Genomic DNA, 18,335 nt, shown 5'->3' with positions numbered 1-18,335 from the left:
TTGCCGACTGATATGAGAAAAAAATACAAATTTTGCGGAATATAAAGAAAGTTGAGAAAACAATATTCTGGCAGTTGATATTATAGGTAGGTCTTCTTATAGCCTATCATGACTTCCAGACAATTTTCGTTTTCCCTATTCAATTTTTAGAATCTTCAAACTTGCATTTTTTTATTTTGTGAAAGAGGAGAAACAAATTAGCTCGAGGGAAACGAGGGGAAAAGATTTCAAAAATTCGTATTTTAATAGATCAAAACACATACCTACTTGTTTTTCATGTGAAAACTTTTATTCTTTTGGTTTCAAAATTTTAGAATTCGAATGATGATTTTTCAGAAGTGATGTCTTACTTTTAAGCCAAAAAGTGATTTTTATACTTAACTGGTTGGTGTTGGTTCGCAAATATCCTACATTTTGACTTCAATGTGAATCACTCGTTCGCTCGTAGTAGTTCATTTTTAATTTGAATCTCGTTGGTTCGCAAATGTCTTAATTTTAGGTCATTAGTTAATCAATAACCTTACCACAAAATAAACATTAAAAACAATAGGCTGGTTCGCAAACGTCCTACGTCATCGAGAATTTCGTTCTGAAGTTGACTACAACACAATACTTAATCTCATTTCTAATAATGTACCTACCGGGTACATTTCCCCGTACCCCCATTTTGGGAGGGGTGGTAAAAAGCACCTAGAAGGATAGTGCTAGGTTAGTGCTGGTTAGTGCACGTATCGCCGACGTTAGTGCACGCCCCCTTCACCCTCATTTTTTAAAAAATATGTGGGGGGGGGGGTACCACGTTTCCCTGTACCCCACCACATATTTTTTAAAAAATGAGGGTGAAGGGGGCGTGCACTAACGTCGGCGATACGTGCACTAACCTAGCACTTTCCTTCTAGGTGGTTTTTACCACCCCTCCCAAAATGGGGGGTACGGGGAAATGTACCCCCCACAGGTGAGTAGATTAATGTGTACATTATGTAATGGGATTTTACCCCGATCATACCCTCTTTAGATTAACCACTATATTTATGTTAATCAAAATATCTGCCTGCGGACATGGGGATTTAGTGTGAACCATGGACGTAGGTAGAACGACGAAGGGCGTAATTTCATCAGGTGTTCCTATAGTCTTAATAATTTTCATAATTGTTGATGAGCGTTAACTCATAACTTTAGTATTATACTTTACGTTTGGCTTAGATGTAGGTGATTTTGCCTATGTCAAAAGATATCTATTGTATCACACGTAACTTTCAAAGTATTTTCCTATCTGTAATATTTTATGTAATACATCTATTTTCGGGACATAAAATGATCATTCGAGTATATTATTTATATTCTTCATGATTTAAATGAATATTGTGGTTAGGAAGGGTGGCTACTCTCCGTAAAATTGAGCTAGTTCGGAAGAGGAAATTATTCCTTCTCTAAGGAATAATTCTTAGCATGGTTCCCTCGATGTTATTACCATTATTCCACCTAAACGTAGTTATTCCTATCCTTACTATTACAGATCTGACAAGAAAAAAATTGTAGTTTTCTTGAGAGAGTGAGCGAAGTGGGAAAAGGGAGGGGGGGTGTTGACTGAAAATTTGCCGCCTGGTATGAAGAAAAAATACAACTTTTGTCGAATAAAATTACGAGTTTTTAAGATGAAATGACTATTTTGCCAACTCGATATAATATTCACCCTAAATTAAGTTCATTAAAAATTGTTATTTTCATTTTTAAATTTATGGAAGTTTCAAACTGAGATTTTTTTCAAATTAATTAGAGATTAGAATTGGCCCCAGCGAAGCAAGGGCAAAAGCTGTCCAAAATTCGGGTTTTGAGAAGTAAAAAAGAATATTGTAAAAATTGTTTGGTTCAAATTATTCACCTATTGTATTTCACTTAATTCTGATGAACAGATTGTTGTATGATTATTAGGACTCATACTCGTGAGCTAGCATACTTCTTATGGGAAAATCTCTCCCCCCCCCCATAGAAGTATTTTTCATCCTGAACCAACAGGGAATAATTATCATAATCCCACCATCTTCCTAATAAGTATCTACCTACATATTTATCAATTACACTATTTTAATTAAAATTTAAATCCGTTGCGTGACGTAGGTATGCCGAATGCAGTTTGTGCCATCGTATAGCTAAATAAGCCAGTGTGAAGTTTTCGAGTACCTAGGTAGCTATACAAATACGTTTTACCGACATATCACGTCGTAACCCAAGACACTAAAATTTTAGCAAAACGCGCATGCTTTTTTGCCATGTCAATTTTCCAATCGAATCCAAAAGAGTTCATCAATATACTCCAACATAGACTTCTGTATAGTGGCTGACATTGGAAACATGATTGAATCCGGAAAAATATGTTGAACAGGTTCCATTAGTACACAACTAGTTGCTATAGGCGGCAGATGCCACAAAATTACTTAATGAATTTAGTTTTAATGCAAAATTCAAATACAAATTCCTAAAAAATTGGTTCGGTGTAAAATTGAGTGCAGTGAAAAAGTGATATACTTCTGAAATATATGCATAATTTACCTACTTTCATCCAGATGTAGACAGAGACACGAATGGTAAGTAGCCTAGTCTTTACTATGTATCTACCTAGCAGATATCGTGTAGTGCTCGTATTTGGAAATTAAATAATCAGGAGACATAACAAAAATAACACGAAGTCTAAAGGTGTGTGGTGGTACGCGATAGACACATGATGAAAGGAATAAGACTCGCTAATCAGGATTAGATAATCTATTTCAATTAAGAACCTCGAAATTACCTAAAAATTGTTTCCACCAATATGTATACTTACTTAATCATTAATCATCTACTTACATAATATTGTATTATTTTTTTCGGCAGAAAAATGCTACCCAAGCAGTACCATTTCTTGATTTGGCTATATATACCATTAGTAGTATATTCACAATACGAAACTGACAAATATGTAACAGAAATCACAACCGAACCGATTTTACAGACCAGCGCAGAATTTGAAATTTCACTATTTCCGTCGAACAATGAAGAAAATAAGTAGGTACTACCTACCTATCAATTGAAATAATTCAAGCCAGTGGGGAAATGTGAAAAAAATAATAATAATCTGGAACAAAAATCGATTTCCTTTTGTTTGTTTAGGTCAACGGTTTGTAATTACACAAATACCTGCGAAGGAAAAAATTCAGTAAAACTGTAATGGGAGAAAATGATCACATTTATGTCACCTATACTGGGAGAAAACTAACCAATTTCTCCCACCTAAAGTGACAGAAAGCTGTCAGGAACCAGTCATCTATACTGGGAGAAAACATTCTATGCCATCTTATACTGGGAGAAAAATATCATTTTTCTTACATCTATACTGGGAGAAAAAATCGACCTGCATCATACATAATTATGCCGATTATATGCCACTTAAGTGGGAGAAATATTGCGGCGTAATCTGTCAGCTCAAAAAATACGTGGTATTTTTCTCATTTGATCGACGTCGAATTTTCCCATCACTGAAATCATGCGACTTTAATGACCACTCATCTATAGATCGACCCTACCTGCCGCCCCGTATACCTACCTAATCGATTTTACCTATTTATTCTCAAATATGACGCAACTTCCGGAGATATTACTTCCGAGATGATGCAATCGACTAGATGTTACGTCATATTCTCGACATCCTATTCGTTCCTTAATACTTCCGGGGGTAACGCTTAGCCAATCATAATTAATGGCGCGCGCACAACTTACCCTCTCTTTTTCCTAAAAATCATAATTTTATAAGAAGCGATCCGAGCAACAACTCTCTCGACACTCTTCTTTTTCTGCTCGTACTGTTCGGTAAAGTGCAAGTTCTGGTTCGGTTCCTGTGTTAAGTATGAGATCGATGTTCGTTTATGGGCTTGGGACTCGTTCCCAACCCAGTGGCCGTTCTTTCTAAGTTCGTTTCGATGCCGTATATTTCTAAGTATCGCTTTTTTGACTTAGAAATATTTTCACTTCTGGACTAGTAATGTTTCCAGTCTAGGTCAACTTGGCGACCTTTCATCTTATAATCATCTCATATGGACCAGCGAAATAACCCCCAGAACTGGAGAGAGTCCGTAATTGAATAATTACGTATTTCGCGTCCCTTAGTGGACAGTTGGAGATTGCTCATCGACCTCGGATCGCCTTCTGTAAGTTTATCGTGGAGATCGATTTATTATTTCCGTTTTGTATCCTAAGTGTTCCTTATTATTTCCTTATTGACCTAAGCATCCTCGTGTTATTGATCTAAGTTTATTGACCTAAGCAACCCGTGAATCCTTTATTGACCTAAGCAACCCGCGTATCCAACAGTCCTAGGTTTATTCTGATAAGTACCCTCGCGTTATTGACCTAAGTATCCTAAAATCTATTTTTTCCTCGAAATAATAGTCAAATAACCTTCAATTTTCATCCCTTAAATGGAGACTGATTATTGGTATTGCGATGCGTTTCAATCCAATATAAACGTGTTTCGAAGTTATTTGTGTGTTCTCGATTTATTTCGCTCTATAATAGTTCCAGTGTATAAGTCGAGTCAATATAATGGTCCCATGCATATAGACCATTGAATCGCCGAAGTATTGTCATCTAATAATATGTCATCTAATAAATATGGTCGAAAATTCCCATTTTCGACATCAAAATCAACAAATCGATCAAAGATTCGATTTAACCTTTCATCTCATAGCTGTTCCAGAAAATAAATTCACGCCTCAACTTATATTCCAAGGGGATTTGCGCTCAAGTGTATAATGGATTCATCTTATACGTCCTCACGTTAAATTTAAACTGTTATGATTCGTCTTAACTGAATTATGTACCAGGAGGGAACCCCTATAATCGTCCGCGATCTATCACGACCCTAAAGATTCCCTGAGCTAACAACCAGATCGCGAGAGATATCAACTTATAATTAACCACATCTATAATTAACCAACCCAGCGCTTAAAAAGATATCCAGACAACAAAGTTAATATGGATTAGTCTAATCTACGTTTCCATATTTTCATAGATCCGCATTTCAAGAACCAAAAATCTATGATTTCTGGTATTTTCCGAAATTATTCGTAATTACGAAAGATCTTCCCTTAAATTCTCCCGGTATAGAAATTTTGGCGCCCAACGTGGGGCTCGAATTGCTCGAACCTATGAACCACATTTGGGCCCAGGACCCCATATTTGATAAGATATCAATGGGGCATGAGGATTTGTTTTCATCTTATAGCATCTTATAATGAAAAAATCACGATACATCTTATAATGAAAGCTGGCGCTTGGAAGATCGATTATAACGACTAATTTATTCGATCATTAGTTCGGTTAATTGCGACTTTAATTAAAATCGATCATTAATAACGAAATTCAGAACGTTCGGAGATAACGGATAATTCAACTTATAATTATTCCTGATAATTACATCTTTAATTCTGTACGAATATTTCTGAATTTAATCCAAGCCGATATCCGTGAACAGTTCCAACTAAATTCACGATAAAGATGAGAATACTTCTTCAACGCGATCATTCCTAGAACGGCTCCCGAAATTTTCAATCATCTAATAAACGACGTTAATTGCCTTATCATGGAGATCTCGAACCACACATATTCAGCTCATAATATCATGAATTACGTAGCAGAATGTTCGTTGGATGATGATTACAACCCTCAAAATAAATTACGATTCAAGAAAATTTATTTATTCATCGATATATTACTTGTTTATGGGTTTACTTCGACGATATCGGGTGAAAGTCAAGTGGAGCACGAAGAACTTTATATGATGAGAACACGAGTAATCGATCTCTGTGTTAGGAGTGATCGAATACTAAAAAATCCTATTACACTAAGACACGTATTAGGTGTGGAGATGATCGAAAAAGCAATCATATTATACAGATTTCTTTCCTATGGCCATTGTGGAGAAAATCTACGCATATCATTAGCTTCCATCGATACATCTCTTCATAAAAACATAATCGATTCTCCTCATTAGTACCAATTAATATATTTCAGTTTCGGCCTATTGACGTAAGTACGCGACTACGTTGATATACACGAATACGAAATAATTGGGAAAATTTGGATCGAGTCACATGTATTTTTTTTAACACCGCGCATGGAAAAATATTCCATATTTCAGCGATAAACACGAAAGAATTCATCTAATAACACCACGATTTGTGAAGATCAACACTACACGGAATACTGATAGTTTATTTTCAACTTATACGAAGATTTTGGAAATACGACCTGATAAACTATCCTAATACCAATACCAATTTGCAAATCAGAATAGATGAATAACGTTCAAAACCGAAACAACAATATTTGTATTTAATCACGTCGACCGTATACATCGATGCTTCAACTGATGAAACTACGAATATTCAAAATTCTGTAGCCGAAAAATACGAATCCAAAACGTTTAATTTTGACGAAACGACTACCGAATGTTTTCGAACGTGAAAAAGAAAACGATAATTCTGTTCAACTTATAACACGAATCAAACAGAATTCAATTTAAACTAATTTCACTGATATGAGTCCCATATTTGATGTATCTAAACGCATCTATCGAAATTAGTACTCACTCAAAATCGAATTGTCCACCCAAGAGGAAATTTTTTCGCCGATTCCTTGAAAATACTCGATTTTGGGGCAGCTTATATCCATTTTGCCGAATTTGGAAAGACACTAATCAGCTCGATCATCTTATAAATATACCGTTCGGTCTATACGATTAACACGAATGAGAATTTATTACATGGAAAACTCGTAATTTTTCAACTTATAAACACGATCTGGTATCTTTTGAGCGGAAATTTTCTAAGTTGATCGACAAAGATAAACCAATATTTCACGATTTGACAAATTTTCACGATTCGACGAACTTTCACACTTCGACAAGATTCATTGTGATGGATAAAGCAGCGGGTGGAGAGGGGTATGAGTCACCAGCGTCAACGACACGAACACCCGTTACACCTCCCCCCACCATACCGCAACGCCGCTGCTACAACCGGATTGAAGGTTATGTGCTCGCGCATCAATACCCTCCCCTCCGCGCACACTGTCCCAGCCACTATTTTCGACACATTTCGACGAAAATCTAAAGCGTTCCATTTATAGATTTCATTATATTTCTTGCGCTCCTCCGGACAACTTGGTTATTCACCTTATAATCGAACTGATCATTTCGCATCTGTAAAATAAGGCTCGTATTATTGCTCAGCTTATACTCCAACTTATAACGGACGATATTTGAGATAGATTACCTCTTCCCAAGGAAACATCAATAATTCACAACTTATAATCGTATGTGGATTTTCCTCTGGACGAATTCATTGCTATTTTGTCAACTAATATTTTTCAATTTGACGCTGTATTTCTATCTCGATTACATTTTCCAGCTATTGGAGGATTATTACGACTTCTTGCAACAACCTGTGGAAAATTACGATTTATCACTCGGAACAGAAATAATTACACTAATAGTCCTAAAGCTGACAATAATTTGGTGTTTTCTGGTACATCGACGATTTTGAAAAATGTTTCCAAATACGTATCAACATAATGGACCATCGACCAGCCAGACAGCTAATATGCGCAATCCAGCCGAGAATGGACGAGTTCGCTTACCAGCCAGAAGGATGAACGATTTCCAGCCACTTCCAAGACATGTAATGGACCCGCAAATCGAAAATGCTGCCAATTACCATGAATATCAATTAAGAAGAGAGCAGACGGCCGAAGGACAAGCCCTACCGCCGAGAAATTACGAATTTGAACGCGGAGTACCCGAAGTTGAATATTGGAACAATATTTACGAAACATCTCCAACTTTCGATGTACCACTTCCACCGCCACATTTACGACGATTTAGAACCAATTCCAACGATACGAGAAGTTCGTCGAATAATGGAAATTCAGGTAGCCAGGAGATATCAGATTTGCCAAATGAGCCAAGACCAAGACGAAATTATTGTTTCGATCCACTCAATCACGAAGCAGAGTTTCCGAATCCATCAACCGTCGAATACATTCTTCCAATGGATGATTTCTCACCGAGACTCGACCACACAGCTGGAGTGATCAAATGGATGAAGGCGGAGAAAAATGCGACAGATATGAGGTTTCACAACGTCCAAGAAAGGATCAGAGGGACTGAATCCGGACTCACTGTGACCCACGCTGATTTTCGTGATTTCTGTCAATCATTCCAGGAAGACCGACTTAAAGACCATGAATCAATCACCAATAATATGCGAGAAAATTTTGGAAAAGTTACCGCAAAATTTTCGGCAAATGCGAATATGTTAAAATCATTAAACCGCAACGACGCTATGATCATCATGGAACAAAGAAGTCTCCGGGATACTATGAACCAAATCATTACCTGTTTGGATGACATTCGACTACGGGAACACGAACGCAGAAATGGAAATATGGTGAATAATCCAACCCGACATCCGGAAAATACATACGAAGAGCCAGTAATACCGAGAAATAATGGACACTTTCGACCATCTAATACGGTGAATATACCACCACCGACAATTCGACACGAAAATCCAAGAATGATGCCTGATATGCAACCGCCAATTGCGCCGCAAAGGACCTTTCGTCAAAGAAGACTTCGATACAATATTCGATTTGCCAATACCCAAAGTCAAGTGAAACCGAAACACTTAATGGATTATGGAATTTGTTATAACAACAGCAACAAATACGAAGTCATGAATTTTCTCCAGAAATTCGAACGATATATGGAAATGCATCAAGCCAGCGAATACGAATTTTGCCTACAGCTTGAACAAATAATTCAAAGCGATATCGGATTAACCTGGAAGAATTCAGCCAATTTCGATGAAGGATATTACGCCTACAGAGATGCATTCATTCGACGAGTCTGGGATGGAGTCCAACAAGCCAACGCCTATAACCATTTCCTCAACCTAAATATCGACAACCGATCGTCAATTCAACTTGGATTAGAATTGTTAAAATGGTTCCAGATTTTATGCGATACTGATCTTCCAGATGACACCATAGTCAACGGAATTCTCATGAAATTGCCGAATAGCCTAAAATATCATTTTACAACAGAGATCAAGGAAAACCGAGCGTTATTTGAGAAGAAATTATTGGACCTAACACGTCATGAAGAATACGCCGATAATCCATTCCAAGTTAAAGATCCACCGATGATGTCGAACTGGGCAAGGAATCCAATCACCGGACGATTCGAAAATCCATCTCATAATGCGCGGCCAATTCGTAACCCAAATACTCAGTCCACCGGGGCATCCAATTCGAACAATATATCTAAGGAGAACGTAACTCAAGATACTACCCGCAATACACGACCTGCAACTAAACCAACCGTCAACACAATAACTTTCGATCCTTCAACGACCAGTTTTGAAGAAGCAGCAAGAATGTTCGACGAATTGCAGAATAGACACGGAGAAGAATATCGAATTCAACCTACCGAGGTTTCAAAAAACTTGATGAACCCCTCTGCGAATGCGGAGGGAACCTCTCTGTAAATATAGATACAGTGGAGTATGATAATATTGTAAAAAAGACCCCGCTCGACGATTACGAATTCATTGGCGATGATTTGGCATATTTCATCAGAAACACTTTCACCGATATTGACGACGACTACCCAATATACCTCAACTGTGGACTGACTCTCCGAGATATCGCTGAAAACATCGAAAACATCGATTCTACCAAGAGAAACGCGTTAATCTCGTTGGCTCATTTCGAATTAAACAACGAATATATGAGCGCGAAATTTGTGGAAAAACTACTCGATAAAATACTTGGTACAATTGCCAGTAAAAATTTCGATGACATACTCGTCCTATTTCCGGCCACAATACCGAAAATTCCGTCAGCATCAACAATCATGATTAATCGCTGGTACGAATTTTTGTGCATCTTCAAGACGATTTGCGATAAATATCAGGTCCGACTACTGATCGATGCTGCATTGAAACTCCTGTATTACGATACAAATTTCGAAAATAACCATCAACTAATAATTGCAAGGGATACCGACGACATGATATTACCTAATATGGACTGCTTTGACATGAACGACCCGACAAGTACTCCCACATTCACTACATATGTGGGAGAATTAATTGGTGACCTATTATACGTATATTGTAGTCCAGAACATCGAATTACCGTTAAACGAGATGTCATCTGCGTACTGGAGATTATGGAAAAGGAACTCGATGCATACGTGTCAATTCCCCATGGACAAATTCATCGAATACCAGTCAATTCTTTAAGGATGATCCACGATGTGTTGTCATCTCCAGATAAGGAAGCTGCGCTGCAATATATGAAAGAACTAAATCAGACGTCTCGTGACCAGCTAATAAAATTAATACCACCGATCGAAAATGACGAATACACATATGAATCCGAAACCGAATATATTGCCATTGAAGAAATTTCGTCTGACGATCCCGAATCACTCGACGACCATATTGAAAGTTCTCATCAACCAATGACCATCAACACTATTGGAATTGTAAATAGAATTGCCGTATCGACCATAGACTCGGAAGATAAAATCGACATCTCGACGCTCCCTAAAATACCAACGAAAGAGTCAGAAGCAGACATCAACATAAAATTACAGCTATTCCAGCCAGAATTGGAGTCATTCACCTGCGTCGTTCCATTACGACTTGGTAATACTCAATATCCAGCCCAACTCGACTCTGGGGCAATTCCGAACGTGATATCCGAAGAAACGGCATTTCTTATAATTGAGAAACATTCTGATGACGTCGACTATATTGAACTCAAACACCCAGCCGTATGTGTACTGGCAAATAACATCGAAGCTCGGACAGCGAATTACGTCATCGTACCGACTCTCCATTTCGGAAAACATGCTTTGAAGATCCCGTTTTATGTCCTGGAAGATTGCAACCAAACATTTTTAATCGGAACGCAATCGATGCGATATTTGGGTATTGACCTACGAATGACAGAGAATTTTGCTATGTGTCAACCGAGTAAGGATGCAGAAGTGGAAATATTGGAGTTCATGAAACCGGAACAATATAAGGATCGACTGGTATTATCGTATGCACATATGAAAAATGAATACGCCGATGAAATGGACGATATATTAAGACAGACCAATACCTGGATAAATTACAATAAACTACCCGAAGGAGTCCACGACGACGGACCGGAAATTTTCATTCAACGATTAAAAGAAGATTTAGATGATGCCGTCACCGGAAAAAGGATTACCAAAGAACAGGCACAAGAGGCCTACGAAAAACTATGGGTATTTCAAGACGTTTTCTCAAAATTTCCAGGAAAGTACACCGGAGACAAGATGAAATTACTATTCAACATTCCTGAAAAAGAAATAAAGTTTCGAGGGGCAAAATACAATCCTTCAAGAAAACTTATTGACGATCTGAGAAAAGAACTCCAAGTAATGCTAGCGACCAATGTCATAGAACCATCTAATAGCACCTATATCAATCCGATCGTCGTAAACGTCAAGAAATCGGGAGAAATACGAGTCTGCTTAAACCCAGTGGCTGATCTCAATCCAATACTCGATAATAACTATAACGAAGCGGGACTTTTGGATCGAATTATCACCGACGAGCCAGACGCGATTTTATTCAGCAGTTTAGATTTTGTAGCTGGATTCTGGCAGCTAGTTTTGGCGGAAACCTCGAGAAAATATTGTGCCTTCCAGGTTGACGGACGAGTCTTCCAATTTATTCGATTACCATATGGACTGAAGATTTCATCGGCCTATTTTGTCAACATGATCAATGAGATCATACCAGATATTCCAGGAATTACCAAATACGTCGACGATCTGCTGTTACGGGCAGCGACTTTTGAGAGAATGTTGGAATTAATTATCATCGTATTGACGATTTTACGCAAACACAATTTGCGATTGAACGCCAAAAAGACCATGTTTTTCAAGAATAAAACTGAACATCTTGGATTCGACCTTGGTCCTCACACAATCTCGAAGCAATCATGTAAAATCGAAAAATTCAACAACTATATTGCGAAACACACGAAGAAAGGAAAATTCCAATTAAAAGATCGAATTCAGATATTGGAACTCATTGGACTTACTGGATTATATCGCCGTTTTATTCCATCATACCAACAAATTGTCGCACCGCTATATGAATTGACCTGCGAGAATGTACCTTTTGAATGGGGTCCTAGACAAGATGAAGCAGTCGAATTATTGATCAAGGAATACACGAGAGATTTTTCGCTAGTTTCACCACGACACCATATCGACCTATATTTATACACCTATACCTCGACGGATGCCATGAATGCGGTATTGTATCAGAATTACGAAAACAACAATGAAATAATTATGTACACCAGCCATAGTTTCAAACCGCATCAGAAGAAATATACCTTAGTCGAGAGAGAAATGTACAATCTCGCGAAGAGTCTTAAAAAACTTCAGCTATGGGTACACGGAAGAACGATACATGTACGCAGCGACTTGTTATCGGTTGTAAATAAATTTGAAACGATCGCCGAAATACACAGAAAGGCAGCTGGATGGATAACATTATTCAACTGTTACGACCTTATCTACGATCTTCGAAAACGACATAAGAAATGGTTCGGAGTACAGGCACCTGAATTGACGCTAAATTTGATGAGCTGGGCAAACTTTACAAAAAATGATGACGACTTACCAACACGCATCAAGCGACAGCTACACGAATATTTACAGAGATTAGACCAGATACAATGTCGAGATATGAAATGCTCAAACATCATTCGTCGATTAAAAACACCTAATAATGAATTAACGATCACCGGACGAACGATCAAGAGCAATTTAGCGAAGAAATTTTCGATCGACAACTTCCAAGGAAGAGAAATATTAATGTATCAGTACCCAGATGACGTCAGAGTACCTGTAATTCCAGACGAATTATTCAAGGACTTAATCCTATTCCTACACGAAGTATACGGACACGTCGGTGCTAACAAACTCGAGGCGACTTTTCGACGTCTATATTATTCAGCAAATGCGAAATATTACATTCGATTCATAACTGGAGAATGTTTGCACTGCAAAGCGAATAAGATTTATTCCGAAAAGAAACCAATCGAGTATGCCCAGGTTATTTCACACGGATTAGGAAATGTCGTTTCTGTCGACATACTGGGACCAATTGCCAATTATTCGGACCAGCCGAGATACCTACTTGTTTCGAAGGACGTCCTGACTGGAAAAACATGGATTCGTGCACTGCTGGACATAAAGCAAGAAACAGTAGTCGAAGCGATGGAACCCGTCATCAGCCATATAGAACAAAAAGGATTGAAAATAGCCAGAATCGTAACCGACAATGCGACTCAATTCACGAATACCCTGTGGAAGGACCTAATGAAGAAATACAAAATTAAACTCAGCCATTCTACAGCCTACAACCCACAGTCGAATTTAGTCGAAAGGGCGATGAGAGATATTGGTCAGCGATTGAGAATCAAGATGAATACCTGTTCAGACGGAGCTTATTCCCATCACGGATGGAGTGCATTTATTGCTGAAATCGAAGCTGAAATCAACAACACGCCTAATGACGTCGACATTCCTCCAAACGAAGCCTGGGGCATAGACGATTTCGACAACGAACTTCCTGCGGAAAAATACACGATTAATGCCAAATATCATCTCAAACGACTTCAAGAACAAAAAGACAAACGAAATCCACCGTCAACTACCAGCGACGAGTTATTCATCAACAAATTAGACATTCCAAATGACGTATTAATTGCATCAGACGGATTCACATGGATTTCGATCGACGGAGCTTGCGCTGATAATGGATCACCAAAGGCGATAGCAGGAATCGGTATATGCTGGCATCCTGAGGGAAAAAAGAACATATCACAAAGAATCACGAATTCTAATTATTCGTTGACCAATAATCTCGCCGAAGCGATGGCGCTACTCACCGCTATGAAGATCATGCTGTTCAACGACGTCAGAAAACTGCGGGTAATTTCGGATTCCTATTATCTCACCTCAGCTGTCAACGACACCTTCGTCAAATGGTCTGAAAACAAATGGAAAAATTCAGCTAATAAACCTGTACACCATAAGGATATTTTCGAAGAAATACTTAATCTAAAAAACCAATTCGAGGAATTCCAATTAGTACACGTATATGCCCGACAGACCGACTTTGGAAATTTTACCGCTGACGCATTGGCAAGGAAAGCTGTATACACCGAAGAATTAGATATTACTCGAATCGATTCGCTGACTAACCACCAGGCACTTATTCGACTAATAAAAGAACGAAAAGAAATAAAACATCAAACCAACGAGCAAAGACATAACAAACGATACGGCGATCCACGTATATTTCAACCAGGAGAATTAGTTATGATAACTAATCATGCACAATCATCAAGCGATAAAGGAACATCAGCGAAATTGTACCCGAAACGTTATGGGCCATTTGTGGTCGTATCACACGTCGGTAGAAATTGTTACGAAGTGCAGAAAATTGGAGACAAAGATGATAGGCGCCTCATCAATGTTCGCCAAATATCGACTTATTTAAATCTCTACCACCTGAAGATTTTACGCAAAGAGCCAAAATTACGATCTAAATTTGACGATAGATCTTTGCGTAAGCGGATATATCAATTTGCTGAACACAAGGACCTCCTGGAAAAATACATCAAAGAAATTGAAACGCCTAAGAAGAAAAATGTACGTACGTTTGATGAGATGAACGAAGGAGAGAAGCTGGAAGAATTCGACCATATACGGAAGAAGTTTCGAAAGGATCCAACTCCAGAAGGATGCAAACAATTCAATATCGTCCTAACACGAGTAATCCCAGATCAGCCAGAGAGAGAAAACCTAAGGAAGGAAGCCGAAAATCGAATGCGGATGCGAAAACGTACCAAAAGAATCGATTATAACGAAAATACAGATTTACCAGAGGATACGATGAATATTCCGAAGAAGAAATATAAAAGCGTCAATTTTATTATACTGAACCTGTTGAATCGTGAACAAAGGATGCGTTTCACATACATTTTTTCTGCGCTGCCAGATTGGGGTTCAATTCTCCCCACCACCGAAGAATCTATTCACCGGGACTATTCAAAGGACATTGCAAAAGGAGTTCAATCGTTTTTTGAAGCTACTTCTGACCAGACATCTCCTTCGACAACACCTAATAATACATCAATTACTGAGTTCGAAAGTTCAACTTAGACGATATCAACCGGAAAGAATACGACTTTTTATTTTCCTACCAGATTTTATTATTTAATTACCGATTTGTAATTAGAAGATTTTAACTTTCAACTTATAATTTCATTTTCAACTTATAAGAATTTTACAATTTTTCAACGAATTTCACCGATTGGGAGCCCTGTCTAGTGTACATAGAAGCACTTACCGAAATTCGTTCACTTAATAACAACGATGTTTCACCGAATTGCACCTAATATGGATTTACCGGAAGTTCACGATGCACGAATTGTCGATGAAGAACAAAATTTAGTACGAATACGTCGATTTGATGGTACCTATCAGGATGTTATTTTACCGATTAATTTTGAGAACCTCGAAGATAAACTCAGAGAGGATGGGTGTCGATGGGGTCCAATGCTGCCGATCAATATGCCAGATTATTACCATTTCGTCCATCAACACCTATTTATCAGTCGATATCGATCGATCTCTCGTTATGATGGAACCAACATCGTACATGCATTCATCAACGGATGGTGGATAATCGGAGACGGAGTAGCCCATGGAGTAATACGCGAAATATTCAATACCGACGCTCGACTCAGAAAAGCTTGGGATTTATCGAAAATATCCGGAAACAATCTCTCAGCTAAACGATTATTGTTCAATTTACGCCGACACAAGATCGTGATTCCACCGAAGATCATCATTACAGAAGGAAGTCATGATTTATTGAAGGAATCATTTCAACGAGCTTGTTACAATACCAAGGAATTAATATTGTATTTAATTACCGAAGGAGCCGAAGAGATCCTTGTACTTCCTAATATCAACTCGCCGATAATTCCAGACAGAGCACTACGTAAAAGATACCGAAATTTCCTACAATACGAATTACCTCAAATCAGCCCTACTGCGGTTGAATATGGACACACCTTTTGTGAAGTAATGGACAAGGCAGATCCTTGTTATCGAGATTCGAAAGGAAATTACTATTGTCATCCATTGATCCACGCTGAATTAGCCTACCGACTCGTCCGTCATACTCAAGATTTTTCACCGGACCGATACGACTGATAACCTGAAACAAATGGAAGAAATAAATCGCAGCATCATCCTATCACACCGACCTGTATCTTCATCGACCGATTCTTATTACCAATCGACTTACCCATTATGGAAGATCTTATTCGTGTAATTATTTCCATCGCGTATTTGAAAATAAAAATTTCACTCTGAAAAAGTTGTTATTATTTACTCAATCGAACTACCATCAACGCTGCTGACAAAGAAACCGAATTTGAAACGCACCCGCGTGGAGAGGGGAAACACATTTCACCCCCGCCCGCCCATATGCCAACTCATACAAAGACGAACTCCTTATCGATTCCTGGAACTGACTGCGCAGATTTCGTCGATCGAACCGATTATACCACCAACACTCGGCGCTCATTATTAATGTGCCTTTTGAAGTATATACTACGTTTGCCTTCTTTTGAATTTTTATGCGTCCATATTTGGATTTAATTTTGCGTTATTTGAATTAATTGTGGTTTATTATCAAAGGTGAGTTAATCGGTTTTCAACTTATATTTTACAACGACTGCATTTCATCTAATAAGTCAATTATTCTAATTCAAAAATTTTGTTCGTTAGCCTACGTTTTGTGCGTCCTTACGCCATCTTTAATTGGTGTCAATTTTCAAGATTTTTGGTTTTTGTCGACTTCAGCGGTTCGATCTGAGTAAGTAATGCAACGAATATTTATTCATATTTACGAGTGATTATTTTTATATCAACCAAAAGTGAATTTTCGGTAATTTTACACAAAGCATGCTGTGAACCAGTGGAGATTTTTACGACTATGTCACGACATTTATGAAACACCCTGTGTCTCGAAAGAAAGACAATCGAAAGAAAACACCTTATAATTTGCTGTAGATATTTTTTTTTAGTCATATAATCTCCATCGACGTCTTTTCAGCTAATAATTCCGTGCTTTATTCTATATTCTAATTCGGTGATAATATTAGATAAATAATCGACAAATCTGTCTTATAGTTCGTCAAGATTGATCCAACGATTGAGATTAACCATTCAGTCGAGGTCTTATTTGAGTACCTGCGTTTACGTCGAAAATTGCCTATCAGACCGCCTCCAGCTGCGTAAAGAAGTTTTTTCGTCATCTCATAGCCAATTAATAAGGTAATAAATATCGTTCGCTAGTATCAGCTAATAATAATCAGTTTCCTGTATTAACGACGTGTTTTTCACATCTAATAGTTTGGCGATCAGACGTTCGTGGAATTTTCTAAGTTGGACGAATTTTTCGTAATACGAGGCGTTAGTTTTTGTCATTCGTCGGCGAAAATATCCGGAATAATTTTGGTAAATATTCATCTTATAATATTCATCTTATAATTTTGCATAATTAATGGTATTGTTTATTCGTATGAACGATTGCCATATCAAACTGCATTAAGTAGCTTACCATATTTACCCATTATGACCGATAAACGCCCCAAATCACCTCGTCTGCCACTCTTGTCTGGATACTCGCTTGTATCCTCGTGCTCATCATCATGCGAAGACATCGATATTCATCAATCAGCGAAAGATCCAGAATCCGACACTGATAGCTCATCTGATAACTCAGTTACCTTTTCTGAAAACTCGTATGGAAAACCGAATGCTGATCATTACAAAGAAATCAAACAACGACTCGACGACGCTGGACATCATCGACCATATTCCTTTGATCGATACTGTTATGATTATTGTCGACGATACTACGGAAAGAAGAAGGATTCAACCGACGAAATCTCTGAATACGAGAAGATCATGGATTTTCCAAGGACCGAACGAAATGTACCGACTGTTTATCAATACGATGAAATTTTGAACGAGTTATTTCACGCCGGCCTAGATACGAGCTACAGTTACGAGGATTATCGACGCGATTATAATTCGAAGTATCAAATCGACAACAGAAAAGTATTAAGCAGACCCAACTCGCCTATCACCGATG

The 18,335-nt window shown here is 38.0% G+C and overlaps 1 protein-coding gene across 1 annotated transcript; it reads left to right on the top strand.

Annotated features, from left to right (window-relative positions):
* Positions 1–13,257: 13,257 nt before the first annotated feature.
* Positions 13,258–17,542, top strand: LOC135837518 (uncharacterized). The gene is made up of 2 exons (XM_065352827.1): positions 13,258–17,051; positions 17,369–17,542. Exon 1 carries the CDS (start codon positions 13,373–13,375, stop codon positions 15,323–15,325), a length of 1,953 nt encoding a protein of 650 aa, XP_065208899.1. The 5' UTR covers positions 13,258–13,372; the 3' UTR covers positions 15,326–17,051; positions 17,369–17,542.
* The last annotated feature ends 793 nt before the right edge of the window (positions 17,543–18,335 follow it).

Source organism: Planococcus citri, chromosome 2 (genome assembly GCF_950023065.1).
Source record: "Planococcus citri chromosome 2, ihPlaCitr1.1, whole genome shotgun sequence".
Taxonomy (NCBI): domain Eukaryota; kingdom Metazoa; phylum Arthropoda; class Insecta; order Hemiptera; family Pseudococcidae; genus Planococcus; species Planococcus citri.
Note: the sequence above shows the minus strand (reverse complement) of the source record. Positions and strands in the feature narration are given on the sequence as shown.

What these genes read in the sequence shown, in the direction of transcription:
- LOC135837518 (XM_065352827.1), top strand. Translation starts at nt 13,373, where the DNA reads ATGGAACCCGTCATCAGCCATATAGAACAAAAAGGATTGAAAATAGCC.